Here is a 19027-nt window from a genome sequence, read left to right as displayed (position 1 = left end):
ACCGGACCGTGCCGAGGGGGAGGGCTCTGGGGGGGCTGCGAGAGCCGCCTGTGAGGAGGGGAATCCGTAGGGGAACTCCGGGTTCGACCCCATCGGAGTGGGTTCCACGGGGTCCGGGGACGTGGCCTTGTAGGAAGCGCAGCTCCGTAGAGGACTCTGCGTGGGGAGGGGGCTCGGGGTGGGGGGCTCGGGGGGGCGGTGTCTGGCATCGACCTTACAGGGCAGGGAGCTCTGCAGGGAGCTCTGCAGGGGACTCTGGGCTGGATTTGGCAGGGGGTGTGGGTGCTGGACTCGACCCTACAGGAGTGGGTTCCACAGGGGGTCGTGGATGTGGTCCTGCAGAGAATGGAGCTCCCTGTGGGACCCCCTGAGAGGGGAGGGGGCTCTTCATGGAGGGGAGCCTGAGGGGTCCAGGGGCACAGCCAGGCCCTGTCAGGGATGGGGCTCAGAGAGGCTCTGGGGGGGGGGTGGAACACCACAGGCGATGCCCTGTGGGGGCCAAGCGGGGGCCGGGGTCTGAGGAGGGGTCAGGACCTGGGGACCACCAGCGCTGGAGCTGCCCCTGCCCGCAGGTCATCAGCCAGCGGTGGAGCCGTGAGGATGAAGGGCCGGATCCCCCCCCGTGCTCGGCGCGGCCCTGGCCCTGGCCCTGGCTGTGCCAGCCTGTGCCCGCCGCAGCCAGGACCTGCACTGTGGAGGTGCGGGGTGGGGGACAGGGTGGGGACAGGGCCGGGGTGGCCCTTGGGACCTCTTTGCCCTGTGCCTGCTGCTTGGGGCCGGGCAGATGCTGTGCGAGGGCCGCGGGGCGCAGCTGGGCTCCGCACTGCCGGTGGTGCCCGGTGGTGCCGGTGGTGCCGGTGGCTTTGGGCAGTGCCAGGGGTGGTGCGGGCAGGGCAGTGCCAGCCGGTGGCGCCGGGAGCTCGGCAGCTGTGTCCCCTGCAGCCTGCAGGGCGCTGGTGGATGAGCTGGAGTGGGAGATTGCCCAGGTGGACCCCAGGAAAACCATCCAGATGGGCTCCTTCCGCATCAACCCTGATGGCAGCCAGTCGGTCGTGGAGGTGAGGTTGGCACCGGGCTGGCACCGGGCTGGCACCGTCCTGGCCGGCTGCAGATGCTCTGGGAGGGCTGAGCCAGCCTCATCTCCCTCACCTGCCTCCCCCTGTGGCACTCCCAGGGTGCCCCTGGAGGTGCCAGCCCCTCTCCTTGCTGCTCCCTGGCACTCCCAGGGTGCCCATGGGGGTGCCAACCCCTCCCCTGGCTGCTCCCTGGCACTCCCAGGGTGCCCCTGGAGGTGCCAGCCCCTCTCCTTGCTGCTCCCTGGCACTCCCAGGGTGCCCCTGGAGGTGCCAGCCCCTCTCCTTGCTGCTCCCTGGCACTCCCAGGGTGCCCCTGGAGGTGCCAGCCCCTCTCCTCACTGCTCCCTGGCACTCCCAGGGTGCCCATGGGGGTGCCAGCCCTCCCCTGACTGCTGCCTGGCACTCCCAGGGTGCTCCTGGAGGTGCCAGCTCCTCTCCTCGCTGCTCCCTGGCACTCTCAGGGTGCCCATGGGGGTGCCAGCCCCTCTCCTTGCTGCTCCCTGGCACTCCCAGGGTGCCCCTGGAGGTGCCAGCCCTCCCCTGGCTGCTGCCTGGCCCTGCTGAGCCTTGCCGCTGCCCCAGGTGCCCTACGCCCGCTCGGAAGCTCACCTGACGGAGCTGCTGGAGAGGGTCTGTGAGAAGATGAAGGACTATGGGGAGAAGGTGGAGCCAGGCAGCCACAGGAAGAGCTATGTCCGAGTGCTCTCCCAGGATGGGACCAGGATGGAGCTCTCCGGGGTCAAAATCGACGGCGACGTGGCGGCCAGCCTCAAGTTCGCGGTGCGTGAGGGCACAGAGCCGGCTGGCACCGCCGGGGGGGAGCCACCCTGGGGGGCAGCTGGGGGGCTTGGAGGGGTGGAATGGTGCCACAGCAGCTCCTGGCTGCTTCCTTGAGTCCCTCAGTGCCCCCAGCAGCTCCTGGCTGCTTCCCTTGGTGCCTTGGTGCCCCCAGCAGCTCCTGGCTGCTTCCCTTGGTCCCTCAGTGCCCCCAGCAGCTCCTGGCTGCTTCCCTTGGTGCCTCGGTGCCCCCCAGGCACCAGGTGTCCCCCAGCAGCTCCTGCTTGCTCCTTCCTGGCGGTTGGGGGGAGGGGGCCGCTCCTGGGCTGGTGGGGGGTGGGCTCTGGGTGCCCCCTCCTTGCTGGTGGTGCTGAGCCCCCCCAGCTGCTGCCCTTGCAGTGTGAGAGCATCGCTGAGGAGTACGAGGATGAGCTGCTGGAGCTGCTGTCCCACGAGACCCAGAACGTCAAGGACCGGCTCTGCAGCAAGCGCACCGGTGAGGCGGCTGTGCCCGGCTGTGCCATGCTGTACTGGGCCGTGCCAGGCCGTGCCAGGCTGTGCCAGGCTGGGGAGGGGCTCTCCCTCTGCCCTGCTGGCTCGTAGCACCCCAGGAGCTGCCAGCCCAGGGCAGGGAGGATGTGGAGGAGCTGCAAGGCCTTGGAATCCCAAAGTGTCTTGGTGCCCATGGAGCAGCCCCTCCCCTGCAGCCCCCTCCCCTGCTGCCCCTCCCCTGCTGCCCCTCCCCTGCAGCCCCCTCCCCTGCTGCCCCCCCCGCTGCCCCCCTCCTGCTACCCCCCTCCTGCTGCCCCCCTCCTGCTACCCCCCTCCTGCTGCCCCCCTCCTGCCTCTCCCACTCCTGCAGCCCCTCCCCTGCAGCCCCTCCCCAGCACCCTGCTGCCCACAGCTTGCTTTGGGTCCAGCACCCTGCCCTGCTCCACCCAGGGCTCCTGGCACAGCCAATGTGGGCACTCCCCCCCGGCATCCCCCTCCCCATGGGGCTGTTTCCAGCTTGGCAGCAGCAGGGTCAGGGCCTGCCAGGACCTTTGCCCTCCTCTGAGGTGGCAGTGTTCGGTGTGGGCACCACGGGGTTGTGCCAGTGTGGATGCCCTGTGGACCTGGGATGGGCCAAGAAGGAAACTTCCCTTCTCCAGGGGCATCCTGGGGGATGCTCCCAGGGCTCAGCCTGGCCCCAGCTTGGCACAGGCTGTGCCAGCAGCTCTGTCCCCCCAGGACCAAGCGAAAGGGAAGCTCCTGTGTGCCCTGGCACAGCTCGCAGCTGCCAGGGGCAGGGTGCCACGAGACTCTGCGTGCCCTGAGGGCAGTGCCCCCCCTCTTGTCGCCCCCAGACCTGTGTGACCACGCTCTCCACATCCCTCATGATGAGCTGTGACCCAGGCAGCAGCCCTGGCTGCCTCTGGAGGACGCTGCCCACCCTCAGCGGTGGCCTCGTGGGACCAGGAGAGCGCCGAGCTGCGGCTGGCCCTCACCTCGGGGCCTGGCTGCTCCCCTGCTGCACACCGAGGGGGCTGTGGAGCTGGCAGCGATGCCCCAGCCTGCTGCTCTGCTCCTGATTCACTGCAGCCCTGGTGCTGGGGGCACCGGGAGGCTGGGGGGCACTGGGATGCTGGGGGCACCGGGACGTCCCGGGGACGTTGCAGGAGGCAGGCTGCCCCCCAGGGACGTTCCTCTGCCCCTGCCGGGGGGGCACTGCGGGGGGCACACCAGGGCAGAGGGGCTGGGGGGGTGGGCCCTGCACAGGCAATAAAGGGGCTGCGTGGTGGTCGTGCCCAGGGCCGGTCTGGCTGCTGTGTGTGGAGGAGGGGGAGGGCGGTGGCAGCCCTGCGTGTCCCTGCCTGTCCCCGGGGTGCCTCAGGCTTGTGGCTGCTGTCCACATGCTCCAGCTGCCCTTCGGCAGCCCTGGCAGAGCGCCCACCACGGGGGCACCGGGTGGGTCGGCGCTGGCTGGCGCTGGGCGCCCTGTGCCCGGCCGGGGCAATGCCCTGGGGTCAGCAAGGACGATCGCCCCGCCCTGCCCCTGGTGCCACCGCCGAGCCGGGGCAGCGGCGACCTCCACGCAGCCCTGCGGTGGGGTGAGCGGTGACGTCACGCCCCGCCGGATGACGTCGCTGCCCCCGGTGGCCTCGCGGTGACATCACCGGGCTGCCCCGCGCCGCGGGTGCGCCGCAGCCGAACCGCCGGCGGGGGCGGGGCTGGGGCGGGAGGGGGCGGATGGGTTCGGGTGGGTGGCAGACGGCGGCATGACGCCACGCACTGCGGGCGATGACGTCACGCGAGGAGCCGCGTCTGTGCCTCATCTCCCCGCGCCCTCAGAGCAGGCGAACGCGGCGGCCGCCTGCAGCGGGGGTCCTTCGCCTCATGGCGCTTTATTTGCATGTCCCCGCCCCCTCCTGCGAGGGGCAGCCAATAGCGAGCGGCTTGATCCCCATTGAGGCAGGGCTGGGGGTGGGGCTATACTAATGAGCATCGCGCGTCTCGCCCCGCCCCGCCTCCGCCGCGCTCAGGAAGCCCCCGGACGCCGCCGCCGCTCGCTCCGGTCCCGCTCCCGGCCCCGCTCCCGGCCCTGCCCTGCTCCGCTCTAGCCCGCCCCGCTCCCGGTGCCGCCATGACGCTTCTCGCCGCCGGTAGCCGGGCGGCCGCGCGCCTTCGCGGGCCCAAGGTGAGGCCCGGGCCCGCCGCGCCTTAAGGGGGCGATGCCGCCGGTGGGGGTAGGGGCAGGGTGGGCTCTGTCTGTTGGGAGGGAGGGGGGGGCCCGGTTCTTAAAGGGGCCGCGCCGTGGGGAGGGCGGGGTGGGGGTGGGTGGGGCTGTTTAAGGCTCCGCAGCATCTGTGGGGAGGGGGCGCGGGGTCGCGCGCTGCAGCCGCAGCACGTGGTGGGCACCGGCGCCGCCTCTGCCGGGAGCGGCGGTAACGGGCGCCGGGGCGGGGTGTGCCCCCCCCGCCCTCCTTCCCTTGTTCTCGCTGCTCGGTCGGGGCTGGAGGGACCCCAGGCCCCTCTGGCACACCGGGAGGGCTCGGAGCCCGGCCCCGGGGCTGCTCGTCCTGTCTCACCCCCCCGGCGCCTGGAGGCTTCCTGCCCTGCGGCTTCCCCGCTGCGGGGCTGTGCTCCCCTGGGAGGGCCCTAGGCCAGCCCCGGTGGGCCCTCACCGGGCAGCACCGGCAGCGAGAGCACGGGCAAGGGGGGGGGTGGGGTTCCCCCTTCTCCGCTCCCCGCCCTTCACGGCGGCCCGGTGCCGTAGAGGACAACGGGGTCACGGGCGAGGGACCCCCTCCCGGCCCGGGGCTGTGCGGGGGGACGGAGGGGGGCGAAGTGTCCCGGGGAAGGGGGGAGGTCGAGCAGCGGTGCGGGGCTGGGGCTGGCCCCGGGACACATCGCCGCCACCGCTCTTGCCCCCGCCCTGCCCGCAGCCCCCGGCCCGTTAGCCTTGGCCGCGGCCCTCGGCGTTTCGTAACGGCCGCTCCAGCGGCGGTATCGACCGGGCGTTATTTTGGGCTGCGGGGTCGGGCCCCGCCGTGTCCCACTTGGCTCCGCTGGCCCCCGAGGCTGGGCATCACCCCGGTAACCGGGGCCAGTCCCCTCTCCCTTCCCCCCACTCGTGTCCTAATCCCGACCTGCCGCCGTCCTCCTCCTCCTCCTCCTCTCCCCGCGGCCTCAGCTCCCGTTACTCCCGGGGGAGCAGAGGGGCGTGGGCTCCTGTACCGACCCCCAGCTCCAACCGGGGTGGTTGGTTGGGGGGCGGAGGGGGGGGGGGGCGGAGAGGGGCCCGCAGCTGCCCCAGCCCCGGTGTCCGCTGTCACCGCCACCACGTGTGACCTTGAGGCGGTGACAAGCGGGACGGACCCAGGAGGGTCCCGCACGGCCGGGGGGCGACACGGGAGTGGGAGGGGGGTGAGAGAGGCTGCGGTGGGGCCCCGGTGGGGGTGGCTGCGGCCACCTTGACCTTGTGCTTGCTGCTGCTGTCCCCAGCGTCCCCTTCGGGGGTGCCGCCTGTTGCTGGGGGGGGTGGGGGGTGGACAGTACCGGAGCAGCTTCCCGGCTCCGGTGCTGCCCGGGGCCACACTTGGGGTCCCCGTCATGGGGCTGGGGGGTGCTGGGCTGCTGTGACACATAGTTGGGTGCTGTGTCGTCCCCCCCACCCCGCGTCCTAGGCCATCCCTCTCCTTCCTCTCCCCTCCTCTCCCTTCCCCTCCCCCCCCCCCCCCGGTGGAAAAATCGACTCAGGTTCCGCCTGCGCCGCCGCAGCTCGGCCCCGCGGGGTCATCCCCGGGGCTCCACCGGGACACCGGACAGGGATGGGCTTCCCCCGCCCCGGGACGGCCCCGACGCCCTCACCCAGCTCCCGGCCTCCCCAGCCCCTCCTCGATGCCCACCCTGCTGTCTGGGGGTTGGGACGTGGGCTCGAAGCCGGTGCCACCGGGGAGCACCGAGGGGAGATGCCAGGCCCCGGGCGTCGCCGGGCTTGGGGCTTCCCGGTTGCCTCGGGGTGTTCCCAAAGTCTGGAGTCCCCGGGGACTGCCGGGCACGGGGCAGCGAAGCTTGGCTTCCCCAGAGCCACCGCAGCGGTGCCAGCCCGGCAGGGGCAGTGCCAGCCCGGCGGGGCAGTGCCAGCCCGGCAGGGGCAGTGCCAGCAGCTGCAGGTTCCCTGTGCCAGATGCTTCCGCAGGGCAGGAAGTGAAACGCAGCCTCCGTGGCCACCACCGGGGGCCGGGCACGGTGTGCCAGGGGGTGGCACCACGCTGGGGGGCACCTGCCCACCACCCCCCTGTGCTGCCCTGCCCTGCCCAACCTGCCTGGCTCTGCTCCCTGCCCCGCGTGGGCAGTGCCAGCGCTGCTGTGTCCTCATGAGCTGGGGTGGCACCGGCTGGCTGCTGCCACAGGAGTTGTGCCACACCTTCCAGGGGGGCTGGCATGGCTGCCCCACCCCCCCGAAAAGGGGCAGCTGTGGTACTGCTGGGGCTGTGCCCAGGTGCCCCCCAAGTGGCTGTCTCTGCTCTCCCTCAGAACGCTGCCTGCGTGCTCTTCGCTGCCCGCCATGCCAGTGCTGCCACGGTAAGAGCAGCTCCCTGCTGCTGGTAGGGTGCTGGGCACCTCCCCCCAAGCCCCCTGCAACTTCTGCTGTGTGCCAGGCCTCGTGCCCACCTCCTGCCCTCTTCCCCAGAACCTGAAGGATGTCCTGGCCAGCATGATCCCCAAGGAGCAGGCCAAGATCAAGAGCTTCAGGCAGCAGCACGGCAGCACTGCCATCGGGCAGATCACTGTGGATATGGTGAGTGGAGTGCTGCCAGGGGCCGTGCCAGGGCCCTGCCAGGGCAGTGCCACAGCCGGTGACCTCCCCCTCCCACAGGTGTACGGCGGCATGAGAGGCATGAAGGGATTGATCTACGAGACCTCGGTGCTGGACCCTGATGAGGTAGGGCTGGCTCCTGCCCCCCCCGGCCTCGGTGCCCCCCTGGCCCCGGTGCCCCCCGGCCCCGGTGCCCCCCCCGGCCCCGGTGCCCCCCCGGCCCCGGTGCCCCCCCCCGGACTCGGTGCCCCCCCGGACTCGGTGCCCCCCCGGCCTCGGTGCCCCCCCCGGCCCCGGTGCCCCCCCGGCGGCTGACCCTGTGCCCGGGGGCTCCTTAGGGCATTCGTTTCCGGGGCTACAGCATCCCCGAGTGCCAGAAGCTGCTGCCCAAAGCTGCCGGCGGAGAGGAGCCGCTGCCCGAGGGCCTCTTCTGGCTGCTGGTGACCGGGGAGGTGCCCACCCAGGAGCAGGTAACCCTCAGCAGCTCTGGGGGCGGTGGGCAGAGGTGTGGTGCTGGTGGGCAGCAGTGGTGTGGGGGGTAGAGATGGAGTGGGGCAGCAGTCTCGTGGGTAGTGGGCAGCAGTCTTGTGGTGGGCAGTGGTCTGTTGGCAGTGGGCGGAGCTGTGGAGGTGGTGGTGGCAGTGGTGGGCAGCGGTGTGGTGGCGGTGGTGTGCGGTGGGCATTGGTCTGTTGGCAGGGGTGGGCAGTGGGCAGCGGTGTGAGGGTGGTCTGTTGGCAGCGGGGGCGGTGGGCAGTGGTCAGCAGTCCGTGGGCAGTGGGGGTGGTGGGCAGTGGTCAGCAGTCCGTGGGCAGTGGGGGTGGTGGGCAGTGGTCAGCGGTCCGTGGGCAGCAGGGGGTGGTGGGCAGCAGTCAGCGGTCCGTGGGCAGTGGGGATGGTGGGCAGCAGGCAGTGGTCTGTGGGCAGCAGGGGTGGTGGGCAGCGGTCAGCAGTCCGTGGGCGGTGGGCAGCAGGCGGTAGTCCCGTGGGCAGTGGGGGCGGTGGGCAGCAGGGGCGGTGGGCAGCGGTCAGCGGTCTGTGGGCAGCGGGCAGCGGCCATGGGCAGCGGGGATGGTGGGCAGTGGGCAGTGGGGGTGGTGGGCAGTGGGCAGCAGTCCGTGGGCAGTGGTCAGCAGTCCGTGGGCAGCGGGGGCAGCGGTCAGCGGCCATGGGCAGCAGGGGTGGTGGGCAGTGGTTAGCGGTCCGTGGGCAGCGGGGGCGGTGGGCAGTGGGCAGCAGTCCGTGGGCAGTGGTCAGCAGTCCGTGGGCAGCGGGGGGCAGCGGTCAGCGGCCATGGGCAGCGGGGGTGGTGGGCAGTGGTTAGCGGTCCGTGGGCAGCGGGGGGCGGTGGGCAGTGGGCAGCAGTCCGTGGGCAGTGGTCAGCAGTCCGTGGGCAGCGGGGGCGGTGGGCAGTGGGCAGTGGGGGTGGTGGGCAGTGGGCAGCAGTCCGTGGGCAGCGGGGGGCGGTGGGCAGTGGGCAGCAGTCCGTGGGCAGTGGTCAGCAGTCCGTGGGCAGCGGGGGGCGGTGGGCAGTGGGCAGCAGTCCGTGGGCAGCGGGCAGCAGTCCGTGGGCAGTGGTCAGCAGTCCGTGGGCAGCGGGGGGCAGCGGTCAGCGGCCGTGCCGTCCCCGCCGCCCATCTGAGCCCCGCGCCCCCGGCCGCAGGCGGGCTGGCTGTCGCGGGAGTGGGCGCGCCGCGCCGCCCTGCCCTCCCACGTGGTGACCATGCTGGACAACTTCCCTACCAACCTGCACCCCATGTCCCAGCTGAGCGCGGCCGTCACCGCCCTCAACAGCGAGAGCAAGTTCGCCCGCGCCTACGCCGAGGGCATCCACCGGGCAAAGTACTGGGAGGTACCCGCCCGGGCCGGCAGGGGGCCTGGGGGGCCGGCAGGGGGCTGGGGAGGGGAGGAGGGGGCTGGGGAGGGGAGGAGGGAGCTTAGGAAGTGAGGAGGGGGCTTAGGAAGTGAGGAGGGGGCTTAGGGGGTGAGGAGGAAGTTTGTCCACCTTCGGTGCCCAGTTTGGGTGCAAGGATGCCATGGAGCTGAGTGCCTGGCACAGGGCATCCAGCAGGGGCTCAGCCACCTTGATCCTGAGCTGAGGGAGCTTGGGAGATGAGGAGGGGGCTTAGGAAGTGAGGAGGGGGCTTAGGAAGTGAGGAGGGGGCTTGAGGGGTGAGGAGGTTTGTCCACCTTTAGTGCCCAGCTTGGGTGCAAGGATGCCACGGACCTGAGTGCCTGGCACAGGGCATCCAGCAGGCAGAGTCCTGGGAGGGTACCGACCCAGGGCCAGGAAGGGGCTTGGGAGGTGAGGAGGAAGCCTGGGGGGCGAGGAGGGGGCTGCGGGAGTGCCCCCACGCCGCAGCAGCGCCTCCTGCTGGCCAGTTCGTGTACGAGGACGCCATGGACCTGATCGCCAAGCTGCCCTGCGTGGCCGCCAAGATCTATCGCAACCTGTACCGGGAGGGCAGCAGCATCGGCGCCATCGACCCCGGCCTCGACTGGTCCCACAACTTCACCAACATGCTGGGCTACAGCGACCCCCAGTTCGTGGAGCTGATGAGGCTCTACCTCACCATCCACAGGTCTGGGGGCAGGCGGCAGGGGGGAGGGGAGGGAGGGGCTGCAGCCTGGCACCGTGCCCGGCCGCTGCGGCTCCAGATAGGAGCTGGGATGTGCCCAGGCCGGCGCCGGGCACAGGGTGTGGAGCCCCCGGGGCAGGGCTGGGGTGGGGCTGGGAGGGAGGGGTTTGGTTTGGGGGTGTCCTTGTGGCTGAGGGGGGCACAGGGCAGGGTGGCTGGGAGCTGGGGGGTGCCAGGGCTGGGACTGAATGAAGAGTGTGGCACCCACAGGTGGTGCTGGGAGGGAGGGGCTGGCTCTGGGGGTGCCCCTGTGGCTGAGGGGGGCACAGGGCAGGGTGGGTGGGAGCTGGGGGGGTGCCAGGGCTGGCACTGAGCACAGGGCATGGAGCCACAGGTGGTGCTGGGGTGGTGCTGGGAGGGAGGGGCTGGCTCTGGGGGTGCCCCTGTGGCTGAGCTGAGCTCCCCCCTGCAGTGACCACGAGGGGGGCAATGTCAGTGCCCACACCAGCCACCTGGTTGGCAGTGCCCTCTCCGACCCTTACCTCGCCTTCGCCGCCGCCATGAACGGCCTGGCCGGGCCCCTGCACGGCCTTGCCAACCAGGTAGGGCTGCCCTCTGTCTGCCTGCCTGCCTCTGCCTGTGTGCCAGCTGCTGGGCCTCACCCTCCTCCTCCTCCTCCTCTTGCTGCCCAGGAGGTGCTGCTGTGGCTCACAGACCTGCAGAAGGAGCTGGGCCGGGAGGTGTCGGACGAGAAGCTTCGAGACTTCATCTGGAACACTCTCAACTCGGGCAGGGTGAGCTGCCCCTGCCCCCTGCCAACCTGAGTGCCAGTCTCTGCCCTCCAAAACCCTTAACCCACCCCACAGCCTCTCTGCCCTAATGCCAAGCTTCACTGAGCTTGGAAGTGCCGACCTCTGCCCTCCGAAATTCATCCCACAGCCTCTCTGCCCTCATTGGCAGCCTTGAGGAGGTCATCCTGAGCTGGAGGTGCCAACCTCTGCCCTCAAAACTCATTCTGCAGCCTCTCTGCCCTAATGCCAGGCTTCACTGAGCTTGGAAGTGCCAACCTCTGCCCTCCAAAGCTCATCCCACAGCTTCTCTGCCCTAGTGCCAAGCTGGACTGAGCTGGAGGTGCCAGCCCCTGCCCTCCCAGCCCCTCTAACCCACCCCACAGCCTCTCTCTGCCCCACTGCCAGGCCTGAGAGGCTCCTGCTGAGCTGGAGGTGCCAGCCCCTGCCCTCCCCCCTCACCTCTGCCCCCGTGCCCAGGTGGTGCCAGGCTACGGGCACGCGGTGCTGCGCAAGACCGACCCTCGCTACACCTGCCAGAGGGAGTTTGCCCTCAAGCACCTGCCCCAGGACCCTCTCTTCAAGCTGGTGGCACAGCTCTACAAGATCGTGCCCAAGGTGCTGCTGGAGCAGGGCAAGGCCAAGAACCCCTGGCCCAACGTGGATGCCCACAGCGGGGTCCTGCTGCAGGTGAGCTGGGTGGGGGGATGCCCCCCGGGCATGGAGCCTGGCATGGAGCCTGGCATGGGCTCTGGTATGGAGCCTGGCATGGAGCCTGGCATGGGCTCTGCCTCTGGCAGGGGGAGGGGGTTGGAACTGGATGATTTTCCAAGATTCCATGAGATGCCCTCTAGCCACCCCCCAGGTGCCCTCCAACCACCCCCCAAGTGCCCTCCATCCCCCTAGGTGCTCTCCAACCACCCCCCAGCTGCCCTCCATCCCCCCAGGTGCCCTCCAACCACCCCCCAGGTGCCCTCCAGCCACCCCCCAGGTGCCCTCCAACCACCCCCAGGTGCCCTCCATCCCCCCTAGGTGCCCTCCCTCCCCCCTAGGTGCCCTCCATCCCCCCAGGTGCCCTCCAACCACCCCTAGGTGCTCTCCCTTCCCCCCAGGTGCCCTCCATCCCCCCTAGGTGCCCTCCATCCCCCCAGATGCCCTCCCTCCCCCCTAGGTGCCCTCCATCCCCCCAGGTGCCCTCCAACCACCCCTAGGTGCCCTCCACCCCCCCCCAGGTGCCCTCCACCCCCCCCAGGTGCCCTCCATCCCCCCTAGGTGCCCTCCATCCCCCCAGGTGCCCTCCCTCCCCCTTAGGTGCCCTCTATCCCCCCCAGGTGCCCTCCAACCACCCCCCAGGTGCCCTCCATCCCCCCCCGGGTGCCCTCCAACCACCCCCCAGGTGCCCTGCATCCCCCCCCGGGTGCCCTCCAACCACCCCCCAGGTGCCCTCCATCCCCCCAGGTGCCCTGCATGCCCCCCAGGTGCCCTCCCTGCCCCCTGCTCCCCAGCTCTTGGGTGCTCCTCCTTTCCTCTCGTGGTTGCTGACCTCCCTCCCCCCCTTTCTCCCCCCTCCCCCCTTTCTCCCCCTCCCCCCCTTTCTCCCCCTCCCCCCTTTCTCCCCCTCCCCCCTTTCTCCCCCTGCCCCCTGCCCCGCAGTACTACGGCCTGAAGGAGATGAATTACTACACGGTGCTCTTCGGGGTCTCCCGGGCCCTGGGGGTGCTGTCCCAGATGATCTGGAGCAGGGCCCTGGGCTTCCCCCTGGAGCGGCCCAAGTCGATGAGCAGCCAGGGGCTGATGCAGCTGGTGGGCTACAAGTCAGGCTGAGCCCCCCCGGGAGACCAGCAGGCAGCAAAAGGGACAGCGTGGGGAGGGGGAGGGGGACACACAGGGCTGTGGTTTGCTGCTCTCCTCCCCACCCCCACCCCCCTCCCCTCCCCCTCCCCCCCCACCCCAAGGGAAAAAAGCTGCAGTGGTTCCCCCCCCCCCCCCCCCAACACCCCCCCGGGGGGGGTCCCTGGATGGACTCAGCACTGAACCTCCCTCCCCACTGACCCCCTCCCCAAGGGGGGGGTGGGGGCTTGTGGGGTGCAAGCAGAGCTCCCCCCCTCCCCTCTGTGGGAGTGGGGGACCCCCCCCAACCCCCTCCCCAAGGGGGGGTGGGGGGCTTCTGTAGTGCAAGCAGAGCTCTCACCCCTCCCCCCCCCAACCCCTCTCCCCTCTTTGGGAGTGGGAAGCCCCCCTCCCCCCCCAGCCCCCTCCCCAAGGTGGGGTGGGGGGGAAAACTTCTGTGGTGCAAACAGCCCTCCCCCCCCAACCCCTTCCCCCTCCCCAACCCCTTCCCCTCTCCCCAGTTTGGGAGTGGGGACCCCCCCACTACCAAAACCCCCTCCCCAAACTGGGGTGGGGGCTTCTGTGGTGCAAGCAGAGCTCTCTCCCCCTCACCCCCCCCATCCCCTCTTTGGCAGTGGGGACGCCCCCCAAGTTGGGGGGTGGGAGGGATGGCTCCTCACCCCCCCCTCCTCTTTGGGGGGGGGGCTCCTCAAGCCCTCTCCCCTCTTTGGGAGCCCCTAGGGCTCTGCTTCCCCCTTCAACCCCCCCCTCCCCACCTCCCCCCCACCCTGGCTGCCTTCCCCCAGCTCTGCTAATGTGAGGGGGGGGCTCCTGCCACCACCCCCCCCCAGCAGCCCTCACGCACACTGGGAGCCCCCTCCCCCCCTCAGCTCCCCTGCTGCTGGGTATTGGGGGGGGGGGGGGGGGGGCAGCACTGGGAAGGTTGTGGGGATCCCTTCCCCCCCCCCCAAGTTCAGAACCACTTCAAGCCCCCCCCCAGCCCCCTCCTGAGGGGGGTTCAGGGTCAGCCTCCTGTCCAGGCTCCTCCCCCTGGGGCAGCAACTGAATGTCTCAGCCCCCTCCCCACCTCCCCCTCCACACAGGGACTTGATACACTCCTCCCCCTCCCCCCCCCGTGTTTGTGTGCCCCCCTCCCCCGTGTCTGACACCCCCCCCCCACCCCCCCCCGGTGGCAGCCTGAGCTGGGCCCCTCCCCCCCCCCCCCTTAGTCCCAGCCCTGGCCCTGCCTGGGTCTCCCCTCCCCCGCCCCCCCCCCCAACAACAACAAAATGCAAAATAAATGTTTTTATTAACAGCTCTGCAGCCTCCTCCCAGCACCGGGACCCCCCCAGCCCAGAGCCCCCCCGAGGGGCTCCCTACAGCAGTTAGGGGGGAGGGGGGAAGCAGGGAAGGGCAGCCCCCAGCCTCGCCCTAAGTGGGGGGGAGGAGCCCATCCTATCACTGCTGGGGCTGGCACTTGGCCCCTGGCACAGTGGGCAGGGGGGGTGGGAGGTGAGCAGCCTCATTTGGGGGGGGGGGCAGGGGGCTGTCTCTGTGCAGCCCCCACCCCACCCCTTCCCTCTCCAGGGAGGCTGCAAAGCCTTGGGAGAGCCTTTAGAGGCCTGGCAGAGACCTTCCCTGGAGCTGGGGGAGGGCAGAGGGGGCTCAGAAAGCCTCCCCCCCCCCCCCCCCAACATCCTCAGGGAGGAGCTGGAGACCCCCCCCCGAATATTCCCCTCCCCCAGCAGGGAGGAGAGCTGGGGGGCAGGGGGTGGGCACAGCCTGGGGGTGGGCAGAGCCTGGGGCCTGGGCTGGGGGAGGCTGAGAGGGGCTTGGGAGGGGAGGGAGTGGTCGGGGGGGGGGAGGGGCAGCAGGGGTTGCCCCCTCCCTCCCCTGTGCGTGTGAGTTGTGCAAACTGTGCGACGACCTCGGAGGCCTGGGGGGGGGAGGGGCCTGGGGGGGAAGGGGCTTGGGGGGGAGGGTATCCCCTCAGCTCCCACCAGGAGGCTTCCTGGAGTCTTTTCCTTCCCTTTTTTCATGCCTGGAGGAGCTGAGGATGGAGGGAAGCAGCCTGGGGGGGGGCTCCATCCACTGCCCTTCTCCTCCTCCTCCTCCTCTTCCTCCCCTGCAGCCAGGACCCCTCTGGCTTTGTCGGGGGGGGGGGGGTTTCAAAGCCCCCTAAGACAGCCCCAAAGCCAACCCCCTCCCTCCCTCACTCCCTCCCTCCCTCCTCCCCAAATTAACCCCAGAAAGTAAAAGGAAACAACAAAAATCAGCTACAACGTGAGGGAGGACTTGGGGGGGGGAGGGGGGAACCTTGTGGCCCCCTCCCCCTTTTCCCCTCCCTCCTCTTCCGAGAGAGCTTCGCTCCTGCAGGGGCTGGGGGCAGTGCCCCTTTCGGTGCCCTCCCTCCCTCCTTCCTTCCTTCCTTCCGGAGGCCTTGGCACAGTCTATGGGGGTGGGGGGGGCTGGGAAGGGAAGCCCCCTCCCCTCCCCCCCCCCGGCTCACGTCTGGTGCACCTCGTGGAACATCAGCTCCCGGGGGATGCGCGTCTCGGGCCCGAAGCTCTTGGCCGCCTGCCGCTCGAAGGCTGCCACCATCTGCTTCACCACCTCGTCGAAGAAGACGGCGGCCAGCTGGGAGTGCAGCAGCGAGCGGAACTCGAAGGAGATCTGCGGCGGGGACGGGAGGTGGCAGCGGCCTGGGGCCTGCCCGGCCGGCGGGGAGTGGTCCTGGCCCTGCGGGATCCGCCCCGGCCCCGCGGGATCCGCCCCGGCCCCGCGGGATCCGCCCCGGCCCCGCCCGGCCCTGCGGGATCTGCCCCGGCCCCACCCAGCCCTGCGGGATCCGCCCCTGGCCCCGCCTGGCCCTGCGGGATCCGCCCCGGCCCTGCCTGGCCCTGCGGGATCCGCCCCAGCCCCGCCCGGCCCTGCAGGATCTGCCCCGGCCCTCCCCCGGCCCTGCGGGATCCACACAGCCCTGCGGGATCCACCCCGGCCCCGCCCGACCCCTCCCGGCCCCACCCGGCCCCGCCTGAGCCTCCTGCAGCCTCCCAGCAGAGCAGTTCCTCCTCCTCCTCCCCCCGGGGCCAGCCTGTGGCTCTGGGGGGCACTCAGACCTCCCCCCCCTGACCCCCACCCCCACCCCTTGCTGGGCACTGCTCAGCTCCCTCTGGGGCTGCTCTGCTGCAGGCTCTCAGCCCCAGGGCTCAGCCTCTGCTCCTCCCAGAGCGGCTCCAGGCCCCCCAGCATCCCCACAGCATCCCCACAGCCACCTCTGGCCTCTCTCCAGCAGCTCCCTGCCCCTGGTGGAGCCCACAGCAGGCCCCAGCCCCCCTGCTCAGCTGCCCAGGGCCCAGCGGAGGGGCAGGGGCACCTCCCCTGCCCTGCCCCCCAGCCCCCTCGCTGCCTACCGAGAAGTCCACGGTGCTGGTGCGAGGGTAGCCGGGGATGCCGGGGCTGAAGCGCCAGTTGGTCTCCAGGTGGTTGAAGAGCTTCCCATCGGTGCAGACAGCCTGGGGAAGGGAGGAGATGGTCACAGGGGATGGTCAGGGCTGGAAGGGACCTCGAGGCTCAGCCAGCTCCAGCCCCCTGCCATGGGCAGGGAGCCCTCACACCACAGCAGGTTGCTCACAGCCACCTCCAGCCTGGCCCTCAGCACCTCTAGGGATGAGGAGGAGGCTTCCAGCACCTCCCTGGGCAGCCTGGGCCAGGCTCTCACCACCCTCCTGGGGAACAACTTCTTCCTCACAGCCAAGGTAAGTCTCCCCACTTCCAGTTCTGCTCCACCCCCCCCCAGTCCTATCCCTCCCTGACAGCCTCCAAAGTCCCTCCCCAGCTTTCCTGCAGCCCCCTGCAGCCCCTGGGAGGCCACCAGAAGGTCTCCTGGGAGCCTTCTCCTCTCCAGCCTGCACAACCCCAACTCTCTCAGGCTGTGCTCAGCTCCAGCCCTCTGCTCCTGCTCTGGACAGAGCTGCAGCTGTGGTGTGAGCAGAGTGGAGCAGAGGAGCAGAATCCCCTCCCTGGCCACACTGCTGCTGCAGCCCAGTCAGGTTCTGACCTTGACGAGGTGAGGCCGCACCAGGGTGACGATGGAGGTGTAGCGCTCCAGGACCGGGGGGAAGCCAACCTCCAGCTGGGCCTTGATGTGCCCTGAGCGCCGGGAGACCACCACAGACTTCTTGCACCAGGGCACAAAGCTCTTGTAGTCCTCCACGTTGGCCACCACGTCATACATCTCCTGCATGGAGTACCTGGGGGCAAGGGAGGGGAAGAGGCTGGGGGTGGGAGGGATGCCAACCGCCACGGGTGCCACCCCGGCCAGCGGGGGCCAGCGGGGGCCACCAGACCTACCCAATGATGCGGCGCTCCGAGTACTCCTTCCTCTTGTTGGTGAGGCTGAGGAAGGACCTGCTGGGCTGGGCCAGTGGCTGCCAGCTGCTGCCGGTCCCTGGCCGGCTGAGCCGCAGGCCGCCCGGGGCCGCGTGCCTGGGCAGGAGATGGGCATCAGGGCTGGCACTGGGGCCCTGCCAGGCAGCCCTGCCAGGCCAGCCGAGCAGCTGGGCCTCCCCCCACAGCTGCCCAGGAGCCTCCCCACCCAGCTGCCCAGGGGCCTCCTCCCCACAGCTGCCCAGGGGCCTCCTCCCCACAGCTGCCCAGGGGCCTCCTCCCCCCACAGCTGCCCAGGAGCCTCCCCAGCTGGAAACAGCTTCTGGGAGGGGCAGGAGTGGGCTCCAGGAGGGGCTCTGCAGGGGCCTGGGAGGGGCTCCGGGAGGGGGCTGGGAGGGGCCTGGGAGGTCTGGGGGTGAGCAGGGCCTGAGCTGGTGCCTGTGGCTGTCCCCAGCCCTCCTGCCCTGGGGTGCCTGAGTGCTTGTCCCAAGGCTGCTGCTGTGCAAGAGGAGCGAGGCCGTGGAGACCTGACCCCAGGGACAGCTAACCCAGGGCGGCAGAGCAGCAGGGCAGCAGGACAGCAGAGCAGGGACCCTCCCCAGCCCCACCCCGCCCCCCTCCCCAGCCCCACCCCGCCCCCTCCCCAGCCCCAGCAGCAGCCCAGAGCCCAGCCCCAGAGCTCCTCCCTGCACCCTGGGATGCAGCCCAGCCGGTGCCGGTGGGGAGGGGCAGCCAGGGGGCACAGCAGGGTCCTGGGGGTGTCCCCCAGCGCTGGAGCTGTGGGGGAGCCCCCAGCAGAGCCCCCACCCAGCTCCTGGCTCCGTCCCCCTGGGCCATGCCCCAGCAGCTGAGCCCCCACCCAGCAGTGAAGGTGGCAGCCCGGCCGTGGGTGGGACCCCAACCACGGTGGGGCTCGGCTGGGGGGCGGGGGGGCTGTCTGTGGGGCGGGGCTGGCCCCCCGCAGGCTCTGGCAGCTGGCACCAGGGGCCCAGGCAGAGTATTTTTAGAGGGCAGAGCGCTGGTGGCCGAGGAGCAGAGGTCCAAAGCTCCCCGGAGCCAAGAGAGGCAGCTGGGCCCTTGGCAGCCCCCGGGCGCCCAGAATAGCTGGGGGGGGGGGCGGGGGGGGCGGTGGAGCTGCGCCAGCCCCCCCGGTGCCCCGGACCCCAGCCCCCCCCAGCCCCCCTGGGCCGGCTCCCGGGGCAGCCTCACGCCGCGATGGGGCCTGGGGGGGGGGCCCCGAGCTGCCGCAGCGGCGCCGCCGGCGGGGACGGAGGCCAGGGGCAGCCGGGGAGGCGGCGAGGGGGCCCCGGCCCCCCCCGGGCACAGACACCGCCGCGGACACGGCGCCGGAGCCTGCCTGGGCCTCGCGCGGGCCCCGCACCCCAAGGTCAGGTCCCAGAGGGGGCCCCGGCCGCTGTCCCCGGGTTCGTTGCCGGTAGTCCTCAGGCCAGCGGTGGCAGCCCCCGCCCGTGGCCGCGGACACCCCCAGGCTCCCAGCTGCCGCCTCGCTCCTCTCGGTGTCCCCTCGGTGTCCCCGCGGCGGCGACAGGCGCGGGCCGGTACCGCTCGCCACGCGGGGGTCTGCCCCAGGCCCGCCCAGCAGCCGCGGTCGTCCCCCGGGGCCCCCGTTCCGTCCCTGCCCCTCCGGTGCCCACGGGCCCCGAGTGACCTCCAGTCTCGCGGCCCTTCCGCCCCACCCTCCCCGGCCGGTTCCGCCGCCCGGTGTGGGCCGCGGGCTCTCACCTGCCGGGCGGGGCCGCAGCGGCCCTCAGCCGCTGCCGCGCCCCGAGCTGGAGGGCGCCGCGGAGCCGCCGGGCCGCCATGACCGGGCCCGGGACGCGGCTCCGCTGCCCTCGGACCGGCGCCGCCGTGACCTCTCACCCCGCCCGTGACGTCACCGTCGCCATAGAGCCCTGACGTCACGGCCGGGGGCGGGGCGAGGCGCCGCCTGCCGCGCGGGGCATGGCGGGAAGCGCAGTGCCGGCGCGCGGGGAGCGATGGGGCCCGGGGCCGGCCTAGGCCTGGGGAGCGATGGGGCCCGGAGCCAGTCGAGGCCTGGGGAGCAATGGGGCCCGGGGCCAGTCGAGGCCTGGGGAGCAATGGGGCCCGGGGCCAGTCGAGGCCTGGGGAGCAATGGGGCCCGGAGCCAGCCTAGGCCTGGGGAGCGATGGGGCTTGGAGCCAGTCGAGGCCTGGGGAGCGATGGGGCCCGGAGCCAGCCTAGGCCTGGGGAGCGATGGGGCTTGGAGCCAGTCGAGGCCTGGGGAGCGATGGGGCCCGGGGCCGTCT

At 71.6% G+C, this 19027-nt stretch overlaps 3 protein-coding genes across 5 annotated transcripts; 2 read left to right on the top strand and 1 right to left on the bottom strand.

Annotated features, from left to right (window-relative positions):
• Positions 1 to 328: 328 nt before the first annotated feature.
• Positions 329 to 3575, top strand: CNPY2 (canopy FGF signaling regulator 2). The gene is made up of 6 exons (XM_068170485.1): positions 329 to 357; positions 607 to 698; positions 943 to 1058; positions 1659 to 1856; positions 2253 to 2349; positions 3200 to 3575. The coding sequence occupies exons 1-6, from the start codon at positions 329 to 331 to the stop codon at positions 3241 to 3243; spliced, it is 576 nt and encodes a 191-aa protein (XP_068026586.1). The 3' UTR covers positions 3244 to 3575.
• Positions 3576 to 4354: 779 nt separating this feature from the next.
• Positions 4355 to 13665, top strand: CS (citrate synthase). The gene is made up of 11 exons (XM_068170478.1): positions 4355 to 4530; positions 6873 to 6920; positions 7030 to 7137; positions 7216 to 7281; positions 7494 to 7625; positions 8817 to 9005; positions 9536 to 9735; positions 10205 to 10334; positions 10425 to 10526; positions 11001 to 11210; positions 12174 to 13665. Exons 1-11 carry the CDS (start codon positions 4477 to 4479, stop codon positions 12342 to 12344), a joined length of 1410 nt encoding a protein of 469 aa, XP_068026579.1. The 5' UTR covers positions 4355 to 4476; the 3' UTR covers positions 12345 to 13665.
• COQ10A (coenzyme Q10A) lies at positions 13641 to 18644 on the bottom strand. 3 transcript variants are annotated; one of them, XM_068170481.1, is made up of 5 exons: positions 18483 to 18644; positions 16704 to 16838; positions 16411 to 16603; positions 15764 to 15865; positions 13641 to 14987 (listed from the first exon to the last, which is right to left on the bottom strand). In XM_068170481.1, exons 1-5 carry the CDS (start codon positions 18560 to 18562, stop codon positions 14856 to 14858), a joined length of 642 nt encoding a protein of 213 aa, XP_068026582.1. In that variant the 5' UTR covers positions 18563 to 18644; the 3' UTR covers positions 13641 to 14855. The 3 variants fall into 3 exon arrangements, with proteins under 3 accessions (XP_068026582.1, XP_068026581.1, XP_068026584.1); XM_068170480.1 differs by having other exon boundaries at positions 13641 to 15023; positions 18483 to 18641; XM_068170483.1 differs by lacking the exon at positions 16704 to 16838 and having other exon boundaries at positions 13641 to 15023; positions 18483 to 18643.
• Between the last annotated feature and the right edge of the window lie 383 nt (positions 18645 to 19027).

The sequence above is a fragment of the Melanerpes formicivorus genome, unplaced genomic scaffold (genome assembly GCF_026170545.1).
Source record: "Melanerpes formicivorus ecotype bairdi unplaced genomic scaffold, bMelFor1.0.p_v2 SCAF_399, whole genome shotgun sequence".
Classification (NCBI taxonomy): domain Eukaryota; kingdom Metazoa; phylum Chordata; class Aves; order Piciformes; family Picidae; genus Melanerpes; species Melanerpes formicivorus.
The sequence above is the reverse complement of the archived record's forward strand: the minus strand, read 5'-3'. Positions and strand labels throughout refer to the sequence as shown.

Bases quoted from the DNA above. Each gene is read 5' to 3' on its own strand.
- CNPY2 (XM_068170485.1), top strand. From the start codon at position 329: ATGTGGTCCTGCAGAGAATGGAGCTCCCT. The intron at 358-606 runs GTGGGACCCCCT...GTGAGGATGAAG, and splicing joins TGCAGAGAATGGAGCTCCCT to GGCCGGATCCCCCCCCGTGC. The intron at 1,857-2,252 runs GTGCGTGAGGGC...CTGCCCTTGCAG, and splicing joins CGGCCAGCCTCAAGTTCGCG to TGTGAGAGCATCGCTGAGGA.
- CS (XM_068170478.1), top strand. From the start codon at position 4,477: ATGACGCTTCTCGCCGCCGGTAGCCGGGCGGCCGCGCGCCTTCGCGGG. The intron at 7,282-7,493 runs GTAGGGCTGGCT...GGGGCTCCTTAG, and splicing joins CGGTGCTGGACCCTGATGAG to GGCATTCGTTTCCGGGGCTA. The intron at 11,211-12,173 runs GTGAGCTGGGTG...CCTGCCCCGCAG, and splicing joins ACAGCGGGGTCCTGCTGCAG to TACTACGGCCTGAAGGAGAT.
- COQ10A (XM_068170480.1), bottom strand. From the start codon at position 18,562: ATGGCGGCCCGGCGGCTCCGCGGCGCCCTCCAGCTCGGGGCGCGGCAG. The intron at 16,839-18,482 runs GTGAGAGCCCGC...TCTCCTGCCCAG, and splicing joins GCTGCGGCCCCGCCCGGCAG to GCACGCGGCCCCGGGCGGCC. The intron at 16,604-16,703 runs GTAGGTCTGGTG...CCTTGCCCCCAG, and splicing joins TCGGAGCGCCGCATCATTGG to GTACTCCATGCAGGAGATGT.